Source organism: Apteryx mantelli, chromosome 3 (genome assembly GCF_036417845.1).
Source record: "Apteryx mantelli isolate bAptMan1 chromosome 3, bAptMan1.hap1, whole genome shotgun sequence".
Lineage (NCBI taxonomy): Eukaryota > Metazoa > Chordata > Aves > Apterygiformes > Apterygidae > Apteryx > Apteryx mantelli.
In genome coordinates this window covers 61,904,663-61,928,267 of record NC_089980.1, presented here as the reverse complement: position 1 = coordinate 61,928,267, position 23,605 = coordinate 61,904,663, and the positions used below count along the sequence as shown (strand labels likewise).

The window sequence follows — 23,605 nt, the reverse complement described above, 5'->3', positions numbered from 1 at the left end:
GTGGTGCCCACTGACAGGACAAGAAGCAACAGGCACAAATTGAAATACAGAAAGTCTCATTTAAACATAATAAACTTTTTTACTGTGAAGGCTGTTGAACACTGGAGCCCATTGCCCAGAGAGGCTGTAGGGGGATGCTCCCAGCTTCCTCCCCCAACCCATGACTGTGGGTGCAATGGTCATAACAACGACAACGGAGGAGAGTTAAACCCTGCAGCAGCCAAGACCCAGGGACTGCGCCTGCGTGAAGAGAACTGTAACTGGCCTAGCGACCCCACCTCCACCTTCCCCTGAAGGGTATAAATAGGTTGGCCCGGAGGCCATCTTTGGCTCTTCGCAGGTGACAGCAGGTCTGCCAACTTGCGGAGCCCCTTGGGATGGGGACGCCCTCCCGCAGTTACTTCCCTGGGATTGAGTGTACGTTGGCCGCTGAGGCAATGCGTGGGTAAGATCGATCAGAATTGGTTTGCCTAGTTCATTCATTTGGGTATTTACAGTTAGTATAAATTAGCTATCTTTTTCTGTTTACTAAGTAGTTACTGTTAGCATAACTTTTAGTGTAATTAGAAATAAGTATTGTAGTTGAGCTAAGTTTCTGTTAACAAGAATTCTTGTTTTGTACCATTGCAACTTCTGTAGTAAATTTTGGTCTTTGAAACAGGTTGCGGAGTCATGCAGTAAATCTCCTCTCCCCCTCCTCCCCTCCCTCGCGCCACACGAAACCCACACAGTCCGGGACTGTAAGATAGTCGGTCGTCCCGCGACAGAGGCTGTGGAGTCTCCATCCTTGGAGATATTCAAAACCCAGCCAGACACAGTCCCGAGCAACCTGCTGTAGCTGACTGTGCTCTGAGCAGAGGGGTTGGACTAAACGATCTCCAGAGGTGGCTTCCAACCTCAGTGCTTCTGTGACTGTGATCTGTTTGGGGCTAAAATTGCTTCCTGCTAAGCTCCTGCACAGTGTCTGGACAGGAAGGAGAATCTGGATCCCTGAGTGTGACGCTTATGTCATTACCATTTGTAATGGAGTCATTATTTAGGAAGTTTTTTTGTTTGGTTTGTTTTTCCTCCAAGACATCAATGGAAACAGGAACAGACTCAACAAGCTACAATCACTCAGAGTGTGGAAACCCAATCTCAAGTTTATATACTGGATTTTACCAGACAACAGAGAATGTCATGATCTTAAACTAAAGGAATAAGGTGCTCTGGTAGTTGGCCTAAGCTGGGAATCTCTCACCAGAGACTTGCACAGGGCTCTATCTGGACATTACCTCCGATTCAGCAAAAGATTTCAAGTGCAATGTTTAGAGAATTTAAAACTCACAGTTTTACAGGAAGTTACTTTTCCAACACTTGCTGAAGTATTCAGAAAGAAGTAAAAATATACTAGTGGAAAACATAACAGCACCCTTCTCTAATAAATTCCATTCCACCTCATAACATTGACTGCATTTTCAAAAGTTTTTGCCACAAGTTAAATAGGCCTATATTAATAAACACCGTAAGCTATCTTTGTGCAATGTGTGGCAAATTCTGTCATGATTTAGAAGCCTTCAGGAGTTGATGACATTCATCAAAATACATCCCAGAGGATTCACACATTTTCTTCAAGCAGTTTTCTTAAAAGATTGAAGCAGCATTTGAGAAGCTTACAGAATGACAGAAAAGCAGCAAAAGGATTTCAGCTGTAATAGATTTGGCAACAAATATAAACAGTATCATTTTATCTCCCTCAATACTATGCTATGGCTATTCATGATGCTACATTTATCAATCCATCAGCATTTCCTTCATAAACCAGCATTTTCAGTGGTTTGAAATTGCTATAAAACCAGCTCTTTTCCTAAATCTTAGGGGTCTCAGCCCTGATGCCAAGATTTTATTAAATCATCTGCCTATGGAGTGGAAAGAAAAGACACCAGCAGTTAAAGGTTTGTTGTTGATGGTGCTGGGTTTTGAGTCATAAACAACTTTTTATTCCACTTGGAAGAAATATTTCACTCAGAATAAACAGAGGAGGATTAAAAAATGTTTCATATTTATTAAAGGTAAGGTATACCTTAAAACCTCAAAATCCAATGCTATTTTTCCCAAATACTTGGTCAATTTGTCCCAGACTTGAATTGGAGATTGAAAAGTTTCCTCAGGATCTTTTCTTATCCTTAGTTTATAACAATCCAATACCTAAAATATATACCTTGTAAAAAAATTGTTTGAATTTTCTAAAATATATAATCAGCAGCTGAGGCGTTCAAAATCATTCAAAGGGTCAAATACTGCCATACAGACAACATAAAAAAATTCCACTAGAAAAGATAGGTAAAAAATGCCAGATTTGGCCCCTAGAGATATTTAATACATGAATAGAGCTCTGCAAGTACATATTTACCCAAACAATCAGAGTATGTCCTTTTGGGTAAATAATTAGTAATAAATTCTAAGGGGATCATTCAATTTCTTGCATTCTGCACCCTGCATTAAATGCATCTAAAAATACTGAGTAAATACACTTGTCAGGAGGACCGCAATGACTGAGAATTTTTTTACATATGGTTTTAATTGACTCAGTGTAGTGTCTTTGTTTGAAAAGCTTCATGGAAAAAACGCAGTCAGTGTTGTGTCAGAGCAAACACAACAGTGAACAGGTTATTTTGGATTCCTTGTTTTCAAGAGGTAAATTTAATTGCCAAGGTTAGGATTAAAAAAAAACCAAACAACATTGTTAGAGTCTTAAACAGTTTTAGAATGCAGATGTGACACAGCAGTTTAAAAGATTTAAAACAAGATTTAAAACATTCAACTTGACGCACTACAGTTATCTCATAAGCCTATGACACCACACAAGGCAAGTCTTAGGGAATGAGATTTTTACACTTTTCAAGTGGATATATTTTATAGCTAAATAAGAGACTTCAGAATGTCTTTGCAACTAATGAGATGATTTTTTTCAGTTAAAATCATCTTTATGTTGATAACTCTTTTATTAGAACTCACCCATCTACCAGGATTTAAACTGAAGTATTGAGCTAAGTTTTTTACTAATGACTTGATTCTATATTAAAAAATCATCTTAATTTTTACTTCTCTACAAAGCTATCATTAATTTTTAATACTACAGCTTTTGTCAGTTATTTTAAGTATATTTTTATTTATGCAAAGCATATACAAAGAGAATATCCTTCCACTTTCTTAGTGCTCTACTCTACTTTCAATAGACTAGTTGAGAATATCTTTGGAAATCTGGCTGGGTGAACAGGAAAACTAAGTTAACAGCAGTCATTCACAAGCCTAAAAAGAATTTCCAAAACAGATCCTGAGCAAACAGTGCCGCTGCCTCCATTTCCTTGTGCACAATAGTTTTAAGTGATTTCAATCAACTGCAAGTTACCAACTGCTTTATTTTAGGTCAATGGTTTTGTCAACAGCTGGTCCACTGTAAAAATTCCCATTTACTGGGGAGTACAAGGGGATAATTATAATAACGAAGGTGAGAATGACACTTTGGTACCCAAGAGCAGTTAAAGGCAATGGCAAGAACCGAGAGTGTCCCAGGGAAAGCAAATGCTTTTACTGCATGGCTGCCTACCTCATTACACAGAGAAATATAGAATTGCACGTTTTGTGCCTTCATCATGTACCCCCCCCCTTTTTTTTTAAATCAGGCACCAGCAAAAAAGGCATGACTGAATCTGGTTTTTAGCTTTTCTGTTACTTATGTATGTCTGCTCTTGTGCTACAGAAGATGGTGGGAGATGTGGGAGAGATTTTGCACATCACTCTTTCAAGATAGTACCAGTATAAATGGCACTGATATAGCAAAATATCTTCCCACAGGCACTAAGTAGAAGACAACAAGCTCCCTTGAGAAGCGTTTGCTTCCATTTCTTTCCTTCAGTACTCAATGCACTGAAGTTTTTTCTCCTTTCCTCACTGATTACGGCTACACATTAGAACCGGAGACAAAACAAAGAGAGGAGAGAAAACTTTTATCACAACACAGGAAACAAATTTCTCTTTTGCTGCTCTCCTGTGCACTCGTTTGCATAATGAGTTACAGCTTAAAGTTTCTGACTAGGTCACCTTATTTTGAGAGATCCAATTCTGCAAGGGCTCCTGACATTGACAGAGGATGGGTTCTGAAAACAGGCTCCTGGACTAACTGCCAGTTTTTTTGTGATTAAATATTTTGGATATTTTTTCTAAAATGCTGATTTTTTAATAGCTATCATGTACCCACCATTGTCAGAGACAGGTATTACAATATATGTCATCTATTTATATGCAAACATACAGGGTTAGCCACATTTTATTCTGACAGTAGAGCAAAAGCCAAATCAGTGCAAGTAAATTGAGATGGCTCGCTTCACCTGCACTTAAGGTGCAGGCAGCCCTCAGAGGCCAGGCCAGGAACAAACAAATGAAACCTGAGAAGCCACTTTTGGGGAGAGAGTTACTTCTATTGCAAAAGGGGAGGAAAAGGGAGAAGAGAGGGCATTTCAGTCTTATTTAGGCCTATCAGCATTTAGCCTTTTATTTCCTGTAATTGCCAACTGTCTCTTAGTTTATATAACCTGCCACTAGGTAAAAACATCAAATACAGAAACCCCCATTATAAGGTAGATCCTTCAGTCTGTGAGAGGGGAGGAATACATGTTTTATTACTGAGGAACCAAGGACCTGCTGCTTGCTTTCCTGCTGAAGGAGATGGGTCAAGAGCCTAAGCTTAAGGACTGAGCCATATCCTATAAGTCTACTTCCTACAAGTCTGTAAGTCTGCCTGGGTCTCCATCTCTCAGAGATAATGTAACAAAATTCAATAAAGTGCATTTAATTAAGTCATTAACTTTCAGATGAGACTTTAAACAGGAAAGAACCGCCTGCTCATCATGCGTAATGCAATGTTAAAGATACTATTCTGGTTTTCATAAAAGATAGACTTTACTCCTGCTCACACGCCTGTTGATGTAGGAAAGCCAGACCTTTAAATGAGCTACCTTAGGCATTGGTAGAAGTCTAAAAAGAGCAAGATGGAGCTCAGTAGAGGCTATAAACATACCTGAAGTCAACTGGCTTGTACTGAGTTCCTGCCCTTCTCCTTCTAGGGCCCAAGTTAGCAAGCTCAAACCTCCCGCTGGTATCTCTACCCTACACTGCCATCTGCAGTGGAGAGTTGTATGGAGTTTGATTAGGATTTCCCTCCCTTATCTCAGAATGGATTTCAAAGATTTGCATTTGTAAGTCTTTCCTTCCCTATGTGTACGTATATTCACACAAAAACACACAGTATAAAACATTTTCTCTCTTTTAGAATGAAAAATACTGTGTAAATGTACAAACTGTGTAAATTAATTATCAAATATTTCACTGCTATCTGACAAAGAAAGAAAAAAGTCTCCTTAGATAAATAGATTATCTCCTTCAGTCACTAAACTATGAATAGGGGACATAAACTCTGAACAGGAGACATAAAAGTTGCTGATGGGTTGAAGAGCAGAGCTGGTAATGCACTAGGAACAGAACTAACTTTGGCCTTACGGTAGCTGATCTGTTGAGGGAAATGCTACGTTCTGAAACGGATATGCTTGGTCCTGGGGAGGAAGACTATAGATGGTGATTACAATACCCTTAACAGATGCATATTAGAGTGGGATTCACAGCATCCTTTGAAAGTGTTTTACAGCTGACCCTTCAGCACAGAGGTGGAGGACAACGCTGGCACAAGTCGCAGGGGCTGGGAAGCCTGGCTGCAGCCACAGACGTGGGAGCAGGCTCTGCTCTGCTCTGCAATCCATGAGGTATGTTTCACTGGCAAAAAAACAGACTGGAAAATTAAAATGAATTCCCAAATCCAAGTGCAGACAGGTGGCAACTCTAAATCTAGGAAGCTAAATTACCATTTTTGTAAATCTCTCGGCATAGTTAATGCCAGATTTACTTTTCTCACAAGAGAAATTTTCAGTTCCATCATTGCTACTGGCACCTGAACTGAAAACACTTGTGTAGCAAACAGGTCAATTGAACCAATGGGGTCTGCTTTTTAACTGCTCCACATAAGATTTTCTGCTACAGCAGTCCCAGAAGTAGTAGGCTGCAGTTTGTGGCTTTGTTTTGATGATGGGTAAGTGCTGCAACAAATATTATTTTCTAAAGCCTATTACAAAGATGTGAAATCATGGTGAAAAGTTTCTACCACAATACTAAGGCAAGAAATAGTTCCTTCATCCAAAATGTTTTCCAAAGATGAGGAAGAAGAGTAAAACTTACTTGCAACAACTTTGCATTGAGGATTAATTTTCCTTTCACTTATATGGTGAGGATGATGAATGACTTTGCTCAACAGGTCTAAGTTTTACTGTAATATAAAATTTGTATAAGTGATGGAGAATAAGGCCCTCTGCCTTTCATGAACTTTCAAGCACTAAATATACCTTTACTCAGTCACTAAAAGGTTAAAATGAATGTATAATTAACTGTGAAGGAATACCATATATTTTTTGATACATGAAAAGAGATTGTATATAGTAAAACTATAACTTGCAAACCATGAGTAATCTTAAAATGATCTGATAAAATAAACAGAACAATTTTCTTGCTTATTAAACAACCTCCTCCTAAACAGATTGCAAGTCTCCTTATTAGTGCTCCCCAGCATCATGCTGAGATGTGTGCCTAAGGAGAGCTCTCAACCAGTGGGGCTTCTTGCAGGTGCATGTCTCTCTGCATGGATCTTGCTGTTTAAATGATTTAACACCATATTAAAACTAGACTGTAACTGTAAAACCCTCTGTCATACTGTAGTTGAAGCCAAGTAAAGTGCTCTTTTACACTGGATTTGCTTATCTGCTATTTGCCCCAGATGAGACCATCCTGACATGATTCTCTCCAAATACGCCCAAGCTGAAATTTTAGTCTGTGGTAGACATTGTGGTGGCAAAGATCCAGAGCTCTCTTCCCTCATGATCTGCATTTGAACGGGATCTTATAAGCTCATTGAACTCCCGCAAAGACATTTCTCTCATCTGTGCCTGTGTTATCCCTCCCTTTTTCAGGCTTATTTGTGAAATAAGAGCAGGTGGATAGGCAAGGAATTGCTACAGACACTCATGTCCTTTTTCTTTTTCTCACATGGAGACCTACCAGTAAAAACGTCAAAATTTTAGCAGCATGGCTAAGGTTGCAATAAGGTTCTAGTGGACCACACAGTAACTTTTTTTCCACCTGTGTGCTTCCAATTTTTGCACAGATATTAGAAGTCTTGTGTCGGAGTGGGAGACGGACCCGGAGTAACGATGAGTCTCAATATGAGTATGATCGTTCTCCCTTTATTCAAGCTTTTACAGAGTATATATAGACAGGCAATAAGCATGTGCTAGCGATAGCTATATGATTGGTTTACAGCCTTCGTTCACGCGCCTAAAGCGGATATCTAATTGGTGCAGGATTGCTGTCCACGCGGAGAAGTCTGTCGACTTGTTTACCTCCTTGTAGCTTCTTTCTTTTGTGCTCTTCAAGGACAGCTCGCATAGCTGTGGGATCCTCCCTCCATCATGAAGACAGGATTGCTCACTTCTAAGACATCATGCCCCTTTTCACTTAACCATTCTTCCACAGTCTTGTTAACAGGAGTGCTGCATACTGCTTGATTTTAGCTGTGTATGGAGCACAGCTATGAGAGAGCTGCAACTATGTGAAAAATCCTTGCAATCCCATCTTCAGCTTAGGGGGCATACTTAGTGTGAGAAGGTCTCATCTCATTCTGGTATCTGGAATATCTCATTCCAGATACTTCAGTGACAAAAGACAGCACCCAACACAGAAACAGATAGATAGAGACGTGATTCCACAAAATATCAAAGTCAACAAAACCTTTTAAAGTAAATCGTATGAAAAAGTTGTTTAAGAAGAATGAATAAAATAGTTGCTCTCCTTTTCCCTCCCTTTATTCTACTACATTTTGTTTTGAGGAGAACTAGGTTTTTTTTTAATAACATTCTACTAGATTTTGCAACCATATGGTCAAACAGAGAACATAGTGACTAAGTGATAGACTTCCAGCCTCAACAATCTGCATTTAAAAAGGAGCAGATCCATATGTTTTTCTCCTTCCCTTTTTTTGTCTTATACCAGTTGCTACAACACTTGTCTTTTTTTTGCACAAGACAAGGCATTTGGGGGAGCACTTTGTACACAGAGAGAAAATTTAAATTCCTCACAGTATGGAAAGCTTAGGCACTACTGCTTAGAAACAGCCTCTCCCAGACATTCATCTACTGCCTTAGCTTTCACCAACAGCTTTTAAAGCCATGTACATTGTATAATGGGAGAATATTTATGTATAATTAAAGTGCATACAGACAGGTAAGGCTAATACAAATTGTTTTCAGTAAGTGGGATACATATATTCACAATAAACTAGCGCCAAGATCATTGCAAAGTCTAATTCTTTAAAGGTTTACGTTCTGAAATTGCTAGCTGGTCATTGCACACCAGACAAGAGGTGAGGCTGTTCATGCAATATGATCCAAGAAATGAATTGCGTCACCCCTAATATGCTTGATCTCATCCAGTTTTAAAAGTTCAGCATGATCAGTACTTCGTTATTTGGAGGAGAATCTTTAAAGAGAAGGAAGTAGACAGTACTCAGTTATGTTTATACGCTTTTGTTTCCTGTCCACGTGTCTCACATAGGACTACTACTATAAATGGGGAGAAAAATGACACTGATTTAGCTCACTAGCTGCAATAGCCCTTCTTTTAGAGAAGCCCCCAGTTCAATTTCTCGCTGAAATGGATTTTTCACAAATAAGGATAATCCTTCATTTAGTGTTTACACACTTGGTTACCTCTTAGCATACTTCCCTGTCATATCAGGTTTTAAATTTTTATTTAAAATTGCCAGAATTCATTTATGCATTAACTGGTTTTATTATAGTTATGGACGAGCTGGCATTCAACACATTTAGCATTAGCAAAGAATAGTCATGATTTTATCAGAATATACCAGGACCCATACCCAATTTTGCCTTCTTTTTCTTGTGTTGTGTTACTGTTCAGGCAAACATGGCTAGCCAGCACAAAATGAGCATCTCTACTGGCAAAAAGTAAATTATTTCCTCTTGACTTTCTCTCTTCCTTCCTCCCTTTCTCACTTAACATACACACAGACACACATGCACTTTTAATCTCACATAGCCCATTTCATTTTATCAGAAAGTGCAGGGGAAAATGGATTGTAGCTAACTATGTGCCCTCCCTGAAGTATGGAGTAAGATTCCGCTTACTGCACAAATTGAGACACAAAAATATCAGAAAGACACAAAATGTCAATTCTTTTTAATGTAAATTACAAATTGAGACATGCTATAGAAGTAAAACAGAAGAGGATCTTATGAGTCAAATGAAGAAAAATTTTCCAGCAGAGTAAAAATATTTAAACTAAAATTACACATTTCCTTTTGCAGAGCTAAAAGAAGAGGAAGTAAGGGACTTTCATTTCATATAAGGCATTCTACCTGATGTAAATAAAGCCTATGATTTCCATTTTCCTCTTCAACTCACTCTTTTGCCAAAATGCCAAAGTCATCAATCTTACCCTTCATCACTGGGCCTGAATTTCAGGAAATACCTTTTAACATTAGCAAAAATTTAGCACTAAGATAGAAGTTGACAGCAGAAGCAAGCAGTCAGCCTATTGGTTTCCATTTCTTATTGCAACTTGTAACTTGAAAAGTTTAGTCCTGCACTTCTTTGCATCAGGTTAGTTATATGGATAGGGTGAAAACAGGTCTAGCTTAGCATAACAGTATCGAATAATTATGAATGCATGTTAAGAGATTTTTATCATGAGGTCAAGACCTGCAGGCAAGTTAAGAGAAAAAGAAAAAAATGTGTCTCTTGACAGTATTCAGAAGTCTGAGAGTTAGGTGGCTTCAGTTTATTTTTTAAATCCATCTTCAATAAATAATTCTGTACATCATCATCAAGATTTAATGGGTTTTCTTGACACTGTCTCATAAGAAAAACTGTATGACACCACATGGTAAATTGGTTGCTCAAAATGCAAGTCAAAAAGAGAAATTCTAGAAGACAAAAAAATACCTATTGCACTATGGAAGCACATTTGTTTACACCAAGTGGGATTCTGGTTTGTGCTGTTTTTTTAAGATTTTTTAAGATTGTGTAAAACAATGGAGCACTTAAATATCCTCCCTTTTAGCTCATAATAAAAAACCCTCAACTATTATCTTAAGTTGATTAATCTGATTTATTTCCTGTAATAGAGGAGATGCACAAACTGTTCCTTCTCTTGGCACCTGACTATGATATTTTAAATTCATTTTACTTCTCACTGAAAATACTGTCATACTTTAGATAGAAGCCTAATCTGCTGACCTGATGTCAACAGAAAGCTCCATAAGGCTCAAGACTCATGCAGGTAAGCAGTTTTTCAATTTAATGATTGTTTTTTCAGCTACTTACAGGATTGTATGAAATTATACCTATTCCCACTTAGAGTTTGGAACTTCTTGGTCTGAGCACAAGCAGATAGATCTGTAGATCCAGAGGTTTTAACAAAAAGTGAATATTCAAACAAAATTATTTTCCCACTATTAAGCACTTTATAAAACACCAAGTAAAGCTTGGTCTAAATACATTCTGGCCTGTTTTCCGTCGTTTGTTAGTTCAACAGAAAGAAATTAATTAGACCCAACTGAGGTGAGAAATATAACTTCAGGGAAATGAATTTTCTTCCATCTGAAACTGAATTTTTTAACTTATGCAGGTCAAAATATAAAGAGAGACTATTAACAGCTGGAATTAATGCGTTGGTCAGATGAAGGCAGTGCAAAAGCCTACATCCCCTTAGCCACACAAGAGGCCACACGCAAGTGTGGGAGTCAACAGCCAAACCAGAACCCAAGGGAGGCCCAGCATACCTCACTCTTAGAAACAGGACATATGCAGAAAAGTATTCTTCAATATTCTAAGAATATGCCCTACTATCTATGACATTTATACTGATAACAGACAAATAATTCTACCCTTAGCTAGCATGTTTTCCTTTCCCAAAATTATGGATGTGATTCTCAATAATACTACGTTCCTGTGCAGAGATGAGACAGCAGGGTTTTCAGCTGGCATCCTCTGTTCAGAGTGAGATTGGAGAAGGCTAGGACAAACATCTCTTCTTGCTCTTTATAGGAACTTGAGGCACTGGCTAAAATGCAGTGTTTTATTCTGAAACAGGTAACCTTTGCTAAGCTAAGCTGACTTTTTTGACAATAGAAGTGGTACTTGTGGAAATATGGACATGCAAAACATACTGATTCCAATGAATACAGCCTGAACTCAAAAGCAATAAAACCAGAACTTGGAGATGTACAGACAAAATAAAACAGTTCAAAACAATTTTGAAATACTTTCACAATCGGATCATAAACAGCTGATGAACACATGCAGATCAAATCTAAGTCAAAACACCACTGATACCCCCTCAGTTCACCTTTGTGCCAGCATACACCCATGCTGACCAGAGAGACAGACTGCCCATGCCAAGGGTACCCAAATGCGGTTTGCTCAAGCATCACCATCAGTGGACACAGCAACAAGAACAGTTAGTGCTTGTATCACATTAGCAGTAGAGATATCAGTTTAGGAATCACTGGTCTATGGATTTAAAGGCACAAACACATTAACTACAGCAGGTATCAGTGAAATAGCAAGGCCCAGTCTGATCAGAGGGGACAGGTTAAGCCCTGGGCAAGCCCGCAGTAGTAATGCCTAAAATCCTTGAACTTACTGACTGCCAGGGCCAGGAGTTTCAAGATATGCTAGAAACAGACTTTATAATTGCAGTTGCTGTCCTCATCTCCTTCCAAAACAGTAAGTTTAAAAGCCAGTATTATATACAAACAATATAAGGCTTAGATTTAGCAATTTAATGCTCTTGGGTGAATATTTTTCAGTGTAAAGGAGATCTCAGGCTCTCCATACTGTTTGGTCTCTGATTCTCTTATGAGATGTAGCCTGAAATTTTATTTTAATGAAAATTTTTCCATGGACAGGTTTTGCTATTTTTTTTTTTAAACTAAAGCTATCAGATATTTTATCAAATCCAACATATTCAACCAATTCTTGCTTTTGAAAACCTTTCTTCATGAATTCATTCTATGCTTTCTATGTCCAAAATGTATGCTGTTTTAACTAGGCTGGCATAATTAAAACAATACAGCATTCCTGTGACGGCTGCAATTATACACTTAAATAAAGAAATTGCTTATACAAGGACAGATTGTTCTCAGGCAGAACTGTTAGAACGTAGACTATAGTGAGGAAGGTGCACCCACACTAGAAGATTTATTGCTTTGCTTAAAAAAAAAAAAAAAGTAGAAATCTCCTCCTTCCCAAGCCAAAGTATTTTCCCTTGTCTGAAAAGGCTATGGGTACCTTCTAGATAGAAGCATGCTATTTTATTTAAATTGAGGGTATTACCCCATTGGACAGCTAGAATATTTCTCAGTGAGTCACTTCCATAATACACACTTCACAATTATTATGGACCCTCCACAATTTTATTTCTGCTTTTAACAAAACCGTTAAGCCAACAGGCTTTACAGAATAATAAGCCCATGCTCAGAACTCTTGCCAAAGATCAGGTTTCCCAAATAAAATTCTGATGGCCTAGCTTTATTTAGAAAATTTACAGGACTTAATGTTAAATTTATATTTGTGTAGTGAAAAACAGAAAATAACCTGCTCCTAATACAATGAAGTTATTCACACAGAACCATTTGCAGTAGCTTTTAAAAAGGCATCTGTATGCAAGATACGCCTCAGAACTCAAATGGTCGTTTTTCCACATAAGAAGCAAGCTTTAAACATATGGCAATTACTATGGGGAAGCAGGGATATCCTGTTTTGCCCAGCTGCTTGCAATGGAAAAAGTCAAATGAATTCTAGCACTTTAAGTGTGGATTATTAACTGGTCATCCCCCCAGGTCCCTAAGAACCTATTTATGCATTAGAAAAATTCCCTGAGAAGAGGGGGAAATCATCATTAGAACACTGCATAGCTCTACTAATATCGTTAAAATCAATGTAACTATTATAGTTGTGGTTACAGCATGTTAAAGAGGCTTTATGTTAATGAAGCTCTGAGGAAACGCATATCAAGTTAGACCTATATACCTTTAGATCACAACCCTACCCAAAGGAGTATAATTAATATAACTTAAAATCAGCTGATTGCTTAATTACACAAGTCTGAGGTTCTTATTTAGATTAGGCTTAAGTACCTTTCTTAGTAACTAATTCTGTCCAAAACAAGGAAGAAAACCTCTGACATGAGGCAGAAACATACAAGTTTGCAGGGTTTGCTGCCACAGTGAGCTAAAATAGAGACCTGTTTCTAGTTCGTTGAGAGCTAAACAATTACTTTCATCTGTTCTTAATTAAAAGAATTACCTTAATTAACAATATCAGTATATGATAATAATTAATAATCCTAATTTAAAAATTACATCAGCTTCTTAACAGAAATGAAGATACACATTTGAGAAAGTGTTTTACCCCTTGCTATTTCTGCTACTACAATATCTTAAGAAACAATAGTTATTTTTTCTTTCCGAGCCAGCTGGTGCATCAGATACTCCAACATCTTAAAAATTAGGAAAAATTACTGAACCCTTAGAATTGTTTAATACCCATCATTATGAAAAATGTTGAAATAGTGTAGTGTGAGCACAATCTCTCTGTACCCACAATTATCTAAGGAATAATACTGGTAAGACAGAAGCTTGGCTGTACTTTAATAAAGAAAGCAAATTAAGAGAGTTATGCACTGGGACATCAGAATCTCAGTGGCAGCTGCCATATTAAAAAAAACCCACTGTCATAGTCCAAGTTATTTTTCATACAGTAATAAATTCCAGCAAGCCATCCACACCACATCATGGCCTTACTGAGTAAAAAACACATTCACACAAAAGAAATACATACACAGGAAGAGGAGACCAAGAAGATATCACCTACATATATAGCTTAAGATGTCAATTTGAACAGGGTAGATATGGCTTTAACATTTAAAATACAGAGATATATCCACCAGCCAGTATTGAAAAACATTCATTGTACCTCCTTTCACCACAGAAGACTAAGAAACTTGAGAGAGGGTCCTTCTTTGGCAGGGGAGGAGATACCGTATGGACAGAAGGCAGGCTTTATACATTTTTAAGACAATGACTGCAGAGCTGATAGGAATATTAAAAAATATGCCAAAAGAATGTAACCTCAAGATATGCTATCTTTTCATTTCCCTGGCCAACAGACCATCCTCCCAGGGTCATATGCATACGAGGAAAGGGAAAGCGTGGTTCATCTTCCAGTTACATTTCTGCCCCCGAGAACAGCCCAAATTAAAGCTGAATAAAGCTTACTAAACCTGTCTGTTGGTATGCCCCCCTTTTTTAAAGGGGTGTACATCCGAACAGAAAGATAAAAAACATAAAGAACTGTGGAGGGTCATGACAGGGTTAAACTGGTGGAAAGTTGCAAGTAGCAAGCAACAGGAGCCTCAGACAAACGTACCCAAGGACACTGGTGCAGCTGGGAATGGTACATCCTGAGAAAGTACAGATAAACTAGCAGAAGCCCGTGGGAACCAAGGTTAAGGGCAAGACAGCTTTGCTAAACAAGTAGCAAGGTACAAGGCGTGACCGCTGCGTGCGTGATCGGTGCCATGATTGGCTCCCTGTGACATAATCTGCATGGTGATTGGCCTAGCGAAGTGTGTCTGTGAAACCGCTGAAGCAGCTAACTTTTTAAATAAGCTCAGAAATAAACAATAAAGGTCTCAGGACGCAACCCCCCCTGAGTCCGTGCCATTATCCACCACAAAGAACGATAACACAAGACCTAACACTGGTGGATGATCACCTACAATCTAGGCATGGTTGGGTGAGGTCAGTATTAAGTGCCCATGAGAAAGGTAAGACTAACATCTAACTACAGTATTGGACTCTGACACAGATCTGAGGTAAAACCGTGCTGAAAAGGCATGACTAGAGTCCATGCACCAGGTTTAAGAGACAGTAACCAAAAAGGAGAGCAGTCTCAGTTCCTCCGTAACCTGCCGGTAATATTACCCCAGCACTGGTAAGCTGCAGATAACCTGAAGTGGGGAGAAGCTGCTTCAGCAGTGGTAAGGGCTGGAAAATTATGAGCTGCTGTCTGTCTTTTCTTCTTTTCGACAGCCTCGACTCCTTTCTTTCTCTGTCACTGAGCCAGGATAGAAACCATGAATTCCAGAAGAATATGTAATCCGTAAGGAGCAGTGGTGAGAGACAGTTCACTGTGGAATGGACTCTCTCAATGATATATAAAAAAGGGGCGTTTTAAAGCCACTACTCTATCTAGAGGAACAAAACATCACCACAACAGGACTGTAAGTAACCTCTGGAAAGGCAAATAAGTAATTACATAAAGGCATTTAAAGTCATTCCCTTTTTATTTTATATTACTGAAAATCTCCGTTGAGTTTATATTCATTAAAAAGAAAATACCCTATTTAAATAGCTCTGCTTATTAAAATGGAGTTAGGAAGAAAGAATTCAAATAAAGAAAATGAAAATAGTACAGATCTTTATCTTCCTAGTAAATAAGAAAGTACTGAGTTCAAAACACTGCATTTTCAACTATTAGGAAGACCACTTAAACTATCTATGACCTGTTATTTGTCACTCACTGCAAGGGACTTACAAGATTTTAGAGCTTATTTCCTGCCAGAATTTTAAAGTACTACACAGCCTGCACTAAATGACAAGCTGCCTAAATGACAAGGTTTTCATGGTGCCAGAGAAACAAAATCCAACTAATTTTCCTTTGTTAGCTTTAAGATGAACAGCAAGAGATGAATATAATATTCATAATATCACAAACGATGAAAGAGCAGTTCCCTGGCTATGCCCCGGGACTGGTAAACAGGCTGACACAGTTAATAAAATAACATTAACTTAGGAGGCTCCTCTGGAGCACAGAAGTCAGGGACAGCAGCAGAGCTGCATGCACCCAGGTCACTGAACAAAATCCCAATGTGTTACTGGTGTTGGGAGCTAAGTTTCAACAGGGCTGCAGTGAATTACATCAGATCTGAATATAACTCATCATGTCTGAAAGAGCTGAAATAATTTTTGAGCTATAAGGAACACTTAGAAAAACTATAGGAAAGGTTATGCAAAACTCCACTGGCTAAGTACGGAATCTTAAAATCCATTTACTATGCTTTAATCCAGATTCTTACCCTAGTTGCAGTTTGTACTATAGCAAATAGATACTGAATCAAATGTCTTCTGTACTAAGAGTATATCACAAATATTTAAAAAGTGTGATATAAGTGTATAACTTGGTATATAACCATTTGCAGAATCGGACCTTAATTTGTAGAAATGCATTTTCCTTTCCATTATAAAGTTGTGAACAGCTTTATACTGTTATGACTCCAAAAAAGAAGTCTAAGTGTGACTGCTATAAACAGTTAAATCATTTTTTTTTCTTAAAGCAGAAATATAACCTTAATATATATCATCGGAATCATGGCAATTGGTACAAATTGCAATATTGTATGTATAATAAATAAATATTTTTTAAAAACTCAAAGCAACAAAAGAAATAGAGTGAAACTAATGACTAAGATTTTCAAGCTGTTTAGAAAAAGTTGCTGGCAGGCTTGTAGGTGCTCTATATAAGACTCCCATACTCTAGACTTTCCAGACATGCTTTTATGCTTGATTAATTAGTGAAACTAGGGAGAGGTGATACTTTTGCAGTGACCAATGTTTTCTTACAATTAAATCAATCTGGTATATATACATCTCCCATAAAGCATCAGGTCATGAAATGCTCATAAAACACCAGCCTAGGAGTCAACTGCAAAATTACACATTTTACATTTAGATAGATGCCTTTGATAAAAATAAAAATAGAGGGCTCTTTAATTTCATAGAAATATAGTATCACAAATTTACCCTGAGTGTCATGTATTAAAATAATGCTATGTAAATAGGCATGACAGTTAAATACAATTTTAGAATAAGACTGTTTAAATGAGTAAGTAAAATTTTAAAATGTCAGTCAACACTCTATGAAAAGAGAAAGCTCAATGTAATGAGGCTGGTCATTTCCGGCTTAGGAGGAGAAAAGGATTAGCATGTAGACTACATCAAGGCTGCCCAAATCTTTGTCTGGCTTTTACACAGGTATTCACTTTCATCTCAGTAAAAGAATTACAGTAACAAATGCTGGCTTACGTGATGCTTTGCTGCTTATGGCACAAGAGGGCTTCTTAAGAAACATTTGCTGTGCTGCCATGTAAAGGTCAGGCACAGTTTACTGAGAAGTTGGGGGGGGAAGCTTCAAAAAACCCTGTGGCCTTCCTGACAAATCTGTGGTATGGTGGCACACAGTCTTTTTTTATGGTTTGCCCAAGTACAGTGTCAGCTTTACTTTGACTAATTCTCTATGAAATGAAAATTATTATAATACCAGTAAAGAAATTGCCTTCTAGCAATCACTGGCACAGTCAAGTGGAATTGCAGAAGCAAAAGAAGGTTTTGAGTAATATACTAACTTCTTCCTTACAAGAATTTTTTTTTAACTGTGCACAGAAGCCAGTGATTGACAGTAACGTTTTCAGTCTGACATAACTTGCTTACTGTAGACTGCTATGAATTGAAAAAAGCATAGCAGATACAACCACTAGCTCTGAGCAACACTTTTGCTTAGCACTGAGGCAAAGAGGTTTCTGCACAGTATTGAAAAATAAGCACAACAAAACTCCACAGCTGCATTAAATGGGGCCAGGATATATTTCAAGCTTCCCCAGCTGGAATTATTTTCTATCTTCCTGGAAGATGGATGAGAAAGTAAGAAGATAGGAGGTCACAAGGGCCAGGTACATATACAATTCTGCATCTAATCTGCATAAAGGCAGGACTGAAGTAGATTGTATATATTTATAAGAACAGAAACCTATTCTTGTTCAGCACATTCACTAAAATAAGCGTACCTTTATTGCAAACATTTCCCTTTTGAAAGTGTTGAGTACTGCCAACCCAAACTACTGGACCAGACACACCCATTGCTCCTAAGGACTTGCTCCACTGAAATTTAAGACAAAGAAGAATAACAGATTCTTTTTATTTGGGGGGGAAAAGTAACACAAGCCTTAAGTGCAAATTATTGTCATAGACATAAGCATTATTAAAAAACTGATATAGACAAAAATCTATCATTTGACACTAAGAGATGATTTTCCCTTTTTTTTCCTCCTTTGTATTTTTATGCTGAAGTATTTTTTCAAATCTTCTGAAAGCTGTGATGTTCTGAACCAATCTTGATATTAGCAAATGCTTCTAATACAAGTTTCCAGTGAGTTCTTGTTCATATCTAATGTAAAATATGCTAATAGAAATAAAAAAAAATTCAGCAGCTGCACTCTACTCATTTAATGGAAATTATCAGCTTGTGTGTATTCATTATGTTATTTACCCTGTATTTGACAAAAGAATGTAGGCCAACACACATACCAGTCAATCAGATGCAAAAAGTGTATTTAGAAATATGCCATACTTGAACTTTTCATAGTAGGGTTTTTACAGTGGGGTTATGAAGAATTGTTGGAAGACAACAAAGACTTTTTTTTTTTTGAAGTCTCCAAAATTAAGAGCACTATTTAGCAAATACTGTGAGAACTGAAAAGTCTGGAAACTTACTGAAGTCTACTTAATATAAGGATATTAATATAAGGAACCTGATTGCAAACCACTCGCACATCACAGGCGTGAAAGTTATGAGTCCCCGAAGGGGGCAGGCCTACGGAGGCTGCTGAGCCTGGCAAGGACACGTGGTCTGGGCCGGCACTGCAGCACCGAAGGTGCCAACCGCTCCGCCAGCAATGAGCAGCACTGACTGCTTATATTCAGTCTGAATAAGCTGTAATCTGTGTTTATATTCAGCCTGGATAGAAAGTCTTTAGAAACTGTAAATGACAAGTAACTTCTCCTCTATCAGTTTATATGGGATTCAAGCCTATACGGATTACCAACATTTAAATGAGACTTTGGGGAGAAAACAGCTAGCTGGATCTAAATTCTGGGGTCTCATGCAGCTTGTTACTATCTGGTGCTGATAACTGTGGTCTAGAAAAAAAAAAGGAAAGTGTTTGCCAACGAACAGTTTTCCAGATGTGTTGGTAGAGAACAACAATCATGAAGGAAACAGTGCAGGTCTATTTCTACTCAGAGCTTTTCCATAATTCCTTGAGATAAACAAGAAAATCCTCATTGTGCAGTAAGGAAACTGAGGCAGAAGAGTTAAAAATGAAAAGCTTCGCTTCAGGAATACTAAATACTCACTTCTTGACAAAGTTAAAGAACAAATTGATAAGAAGCAAGTGTCCTGCTATATTCAATGCTCATACATTCCTATCTGAAATTTTGCACTAAAAACACAACCAAAGTTTAGCCAAAACAACTTATACAAGACTAGGTAATCATTTTCCTACAAGGGAATCATTTTTAAAGCCCAGAATAGAACTCGGGTGGTTTTGGTTCATTAAACCATGCCCTTCCTCTTTTTAGGTAAAAATTAACTATAAATTATTTTCTCCTAAGCAGGGAAAGCAACTTGTCTCACAGATTCTGTGGGAATCTTCAGCTTACAGTGCTACACATTGCTATAAATTACCGACTGAAATTCCTTTTGATGTGTTTATTTGGAATGGCACAAAATGCATCTGTAAGCCTCCGAAATTTTGAAGAAGATGTTTATAAGCATTACTACTGTTTATTGTTTCAATGAGAATATAGGAGTTGGGATTTTAAAGGAAGTCCTTGTGTTGTTATCTGTAATGAGAGAGAAGCACTGGGCTACTTCAAGAACCTGAAAGTGAAATTAACCACTCTGAAGTACAGATAAAGATATATTTACTTAAATGTGTCAAATATATGACTGAAAGCCCTCCAAAATCTATAGCATGGTAAGACTCAGTCTTCTGCAAAAAACTAAGCTTCTCGCGTAACAAACTTTTCTGACAACCATTGAGATTTAGGAGAGGAAGGACTCTCATTCCCTAGTGGTACAACCAGTGAAATCCAGCAGGGCTTGGACGTAAAACCTCCAAAACCTCACACAATTGCCAGTTTTGCACATTCAAGTGAAACAACGCTCCTGGTTCAGGATGTAAACCTATCCTGACAGTTCTCCTACCAACTTTCTGTCCCAGCACAATACGCTTTCCTTGTCTTGGCAGCTGGGCCAGACAGATTAATATTCCCAACTGCACAGCCACTTAATTCCTCCTTGTCTCACTCCATAACATTCGCAATTAATGACACAGGTCTTTGTGGCTTTAAATACTACTCAGAGCTTCATATAAGCATCTATAATTCCAATCCTTAAGCACATACTTCAATTGTATGTATTATGCATAGTACCAGGTTAGCCATTAAGGCTTAAAAGAAAATAGAAAGCTAAGAATGTCTTTCCAGGATTGGAGCTCCAGTCTCAAATGTTTTCCTTGTGTAAGCTGCAATAATAGAGATAAGTGAATGAAATTTTCACAAACCTTTAAATTAGTCTTCTCAGTTATATACAGCAGGAAAAGATTTAGGTAGACATACATATATACATAAGCACATACATGCAAATAGATAGACAGAAGTACATATATATAGTTTCTATGTACTCCGAAAGCTTGAGAACACTTGCTTACCCTTGCCAAAGTCAGTGTCCCTTGTTTACATACACTGCAGCGGACCCTCAGTTTCCCAGGTTTCACAGCTTGGCAGAAACTTTTGCAAAAAACATAAAAACTGTTGTAACTAGCAGCACCTGTCAGGAAGAAAATAAAGAAAACACTCAATTTGTACTGAAAATGAGTAACAGTCTGTAACAAAGGGTTTCTATTTGACTCTGTAAGTGATATGTAAAGAAAATAGATGATTGACTAATTTTAAGGCCTGAAGACAGCCTTGTGATCATATTGCTTGGTCTACTTAACACTTTCCATCATCTCCTGTTCCTCGATCAATAGCTGCAGCTGCACAGTAACCCCCAGAAAACAAATCCTATCTTGAGTTAGAGCTTGCCACTGATGAGCACCCACTGTAATCTTTGGCAAGTGATGCATGTGATTAATTACCCCAACACGTAATTAATTACAAATAATTTTTGCCCTACTTCCAGTCTAAATTTGTCTAGCCTCAAGTTTTAGTGAGTCCAAATTGCATGACAGATTCCTTGGATCAAGTTTAAAAGATTAGTTTGATTGATAATACAACAAGGAAACAAATATTTAATTTAGCAAATTTAGTTTTATACATGGAAGCCTGAAAACCATTTCTTTATTCTTGCTGGCAGCTGTATAACCTAGCAAAGTTAGCAATCTGCTGCCAAGATATTAGGCCAAGTACATTTTCAAGGAAAATGAAATGAAACACATTCTGTTCTGTGAAACTATGGAACAGAACATGATAGGCAGAGAATTGTCTAAGCCTGGAGCAATCCTAATTATTTGATTTCACGTGCAATTCTGGTTATTGCTTTGAGTAAGCCACTTTTTAGGGTGAATATTGTTATTCCTCAGGGAATAATGGAAGATTCATAGCATGTTGGTTTTAATCGAGACTAGCCATCTCTAGTTCAGAGGCTCAAGCTTATTATCAGAAATTGAGCTGAGCTCAAAATAAAGATTTCCTCAGATTTTCCCAATATCAAGAGGAATGGTTGTGGAGCTTTTCCCTATTAACAAGGGTGAACTTATAGGATCCACAGGAATCCCTTAGAGATCAAAAGCTTCCCACTGTTTTCTTCCCCATCTTCTTACTCTTCCCTACATTTTTCACCAATATAATGTTTAAGTAAATTTGAATCTGATTGTATTACCACAGTAAATATCATCTCAAATAATATTTTTAAACAAGACAAGACTGAATTGCTTTATTTTTACATGTCCTTCAGAATGATAAGGGCAAGACTGTTCTGCTAATGAAAATCCCTTCCAGTCCCTACCAATTCCATGTTATACCTATTTGTAGGTGTCCTAACAGGACTACAGGTGCAATTAGTTTCCAAAACTCAACTTCACAGAACTTTGTTGTCAAAAAAATACAGTACAATCTAAGAAAAAAAGATGCAGATGTCTTCAAAGAACATTTACACTGCTGAAAGAACAAATTTTATAACACATACTAAAAAGCATGCCAAACTTTTTCCAGGCTTACAGAATCATAAACCACGTGTCTAGAGGATATAAGTGATGTCTCCAATATTAATTTTACTCAGCTCATCTATCAAGTGCTTCATTATGCTATCATTATGCTTTCCTGGGAAATATTATTTACCACAACAGAATGTAAAGCATAACAAAATTATAACTAAATTCAAATTTTGCGGAAAAGAAACACACATCCATCCATTCACACACATACACACTGTAGTACATTAAATGAAATCATGCTCTTTTCATATGAATAAATGCAACTCAAGCAATTGAGAGCATACTTCTCAAATCAGTCTGTAACACAGCTCTGAGATGAAGATGGTTCAAATAAAGAAAACAAGGCATATGCTGAACTATTCAACATATGGTACCAAGTTGAGAAGTGAATCCAAACCAAGTATGACAATTTTGAACATCTGGATCCCTATTCACTCATATCTTGCTTGAGGCTCATCACACTAGGACCAAGAAGGGCACTTCTGGATTAGACTCAGTTTGAACTAGAATCAGCAACCAAAATCTAAATTAGGGTATTGAAAATGAGAAAGAGTGCACTGGCAAATGATTGCCCCTTCCTTTTAGCAGTTGCCTGAGGCAGGATCAGCTAAAACTGAAAAGAAAAAAAGAAAAAAAAAAACCCAAACAACAAAAAAAATGAGACAGTAAATTTAAAGAACATTAAATTTAGCACAATTTAAAGGAAATATTTCATGACTTAAGTAAGCAAGAATGCTATTGCTAAAAGAGGCCACCAGTATAAACAGGATCATTAGAGCCACTTACTCCTAACTCAGTTTCAGCTGTACAAAGACCAGTTGTAGCAGGAGGTGAGACCAGGGCTCTTCAGCTATTTTCATATCCCCACTCCTCTCCCTTTGCTCTGGTTTCTGCATGGGCTTTGAGACCTAATTAGACTGCTGCTTCTATTCATGCACAGGAGCACTCATCCTGAGCAGATCTGTGAGCCACTATGCACTCTCCGCATTCAGTCCTATTCTTGGATGGACTCCTGCTACGACTAATGAAATCCTTTCAGTCAAGCAGAACCATGTTATTAAGTACATGAGCCTTTATGGAATAAAATATTCTTGTTAATTAGGCTGATGCTATTCCTGATCCAATCCTCCTGATGCCTTGTGTCCCTGTCTCCTATTTTATACCAACTTTATTTCAAGTGGTAAACTACTTAGGGCAGGAATCATGTTTTCTGCCTGCTTTGTGCTCTAAGTTCATTCCATCTGGACCCAAAAATAAAATTATATTATTGATAATACTCTGCAAAACATTCATAGGATAGTATGGCATAAATCAGCATGACTGAATACT

General features: G+C 37.6%; 1 protein-coding gene across 1 annotated transcript in view; it reads right to left on the bottom strand.

Moving 5' to 3' along the window:
* PRKN (parkin RBR E3 ubiquitin protein ligase) overlaps nt 1-23,605 on the bottom strand; it is an 816,438-nt gene that overhangs the window by 487,294 nt on the left and 305,539 nt on the right. The window contains exon 4 of the mRNA XM_067294746.1: nt 20,771-20,889. Within this exon, the coding sequence (XP_067150847.1) occupies nt 20,771-20,889 (119 nt within the window). The remainder of the gene's footprint in view (nt 1-20,770; nt 20,890-23,605) is intronic.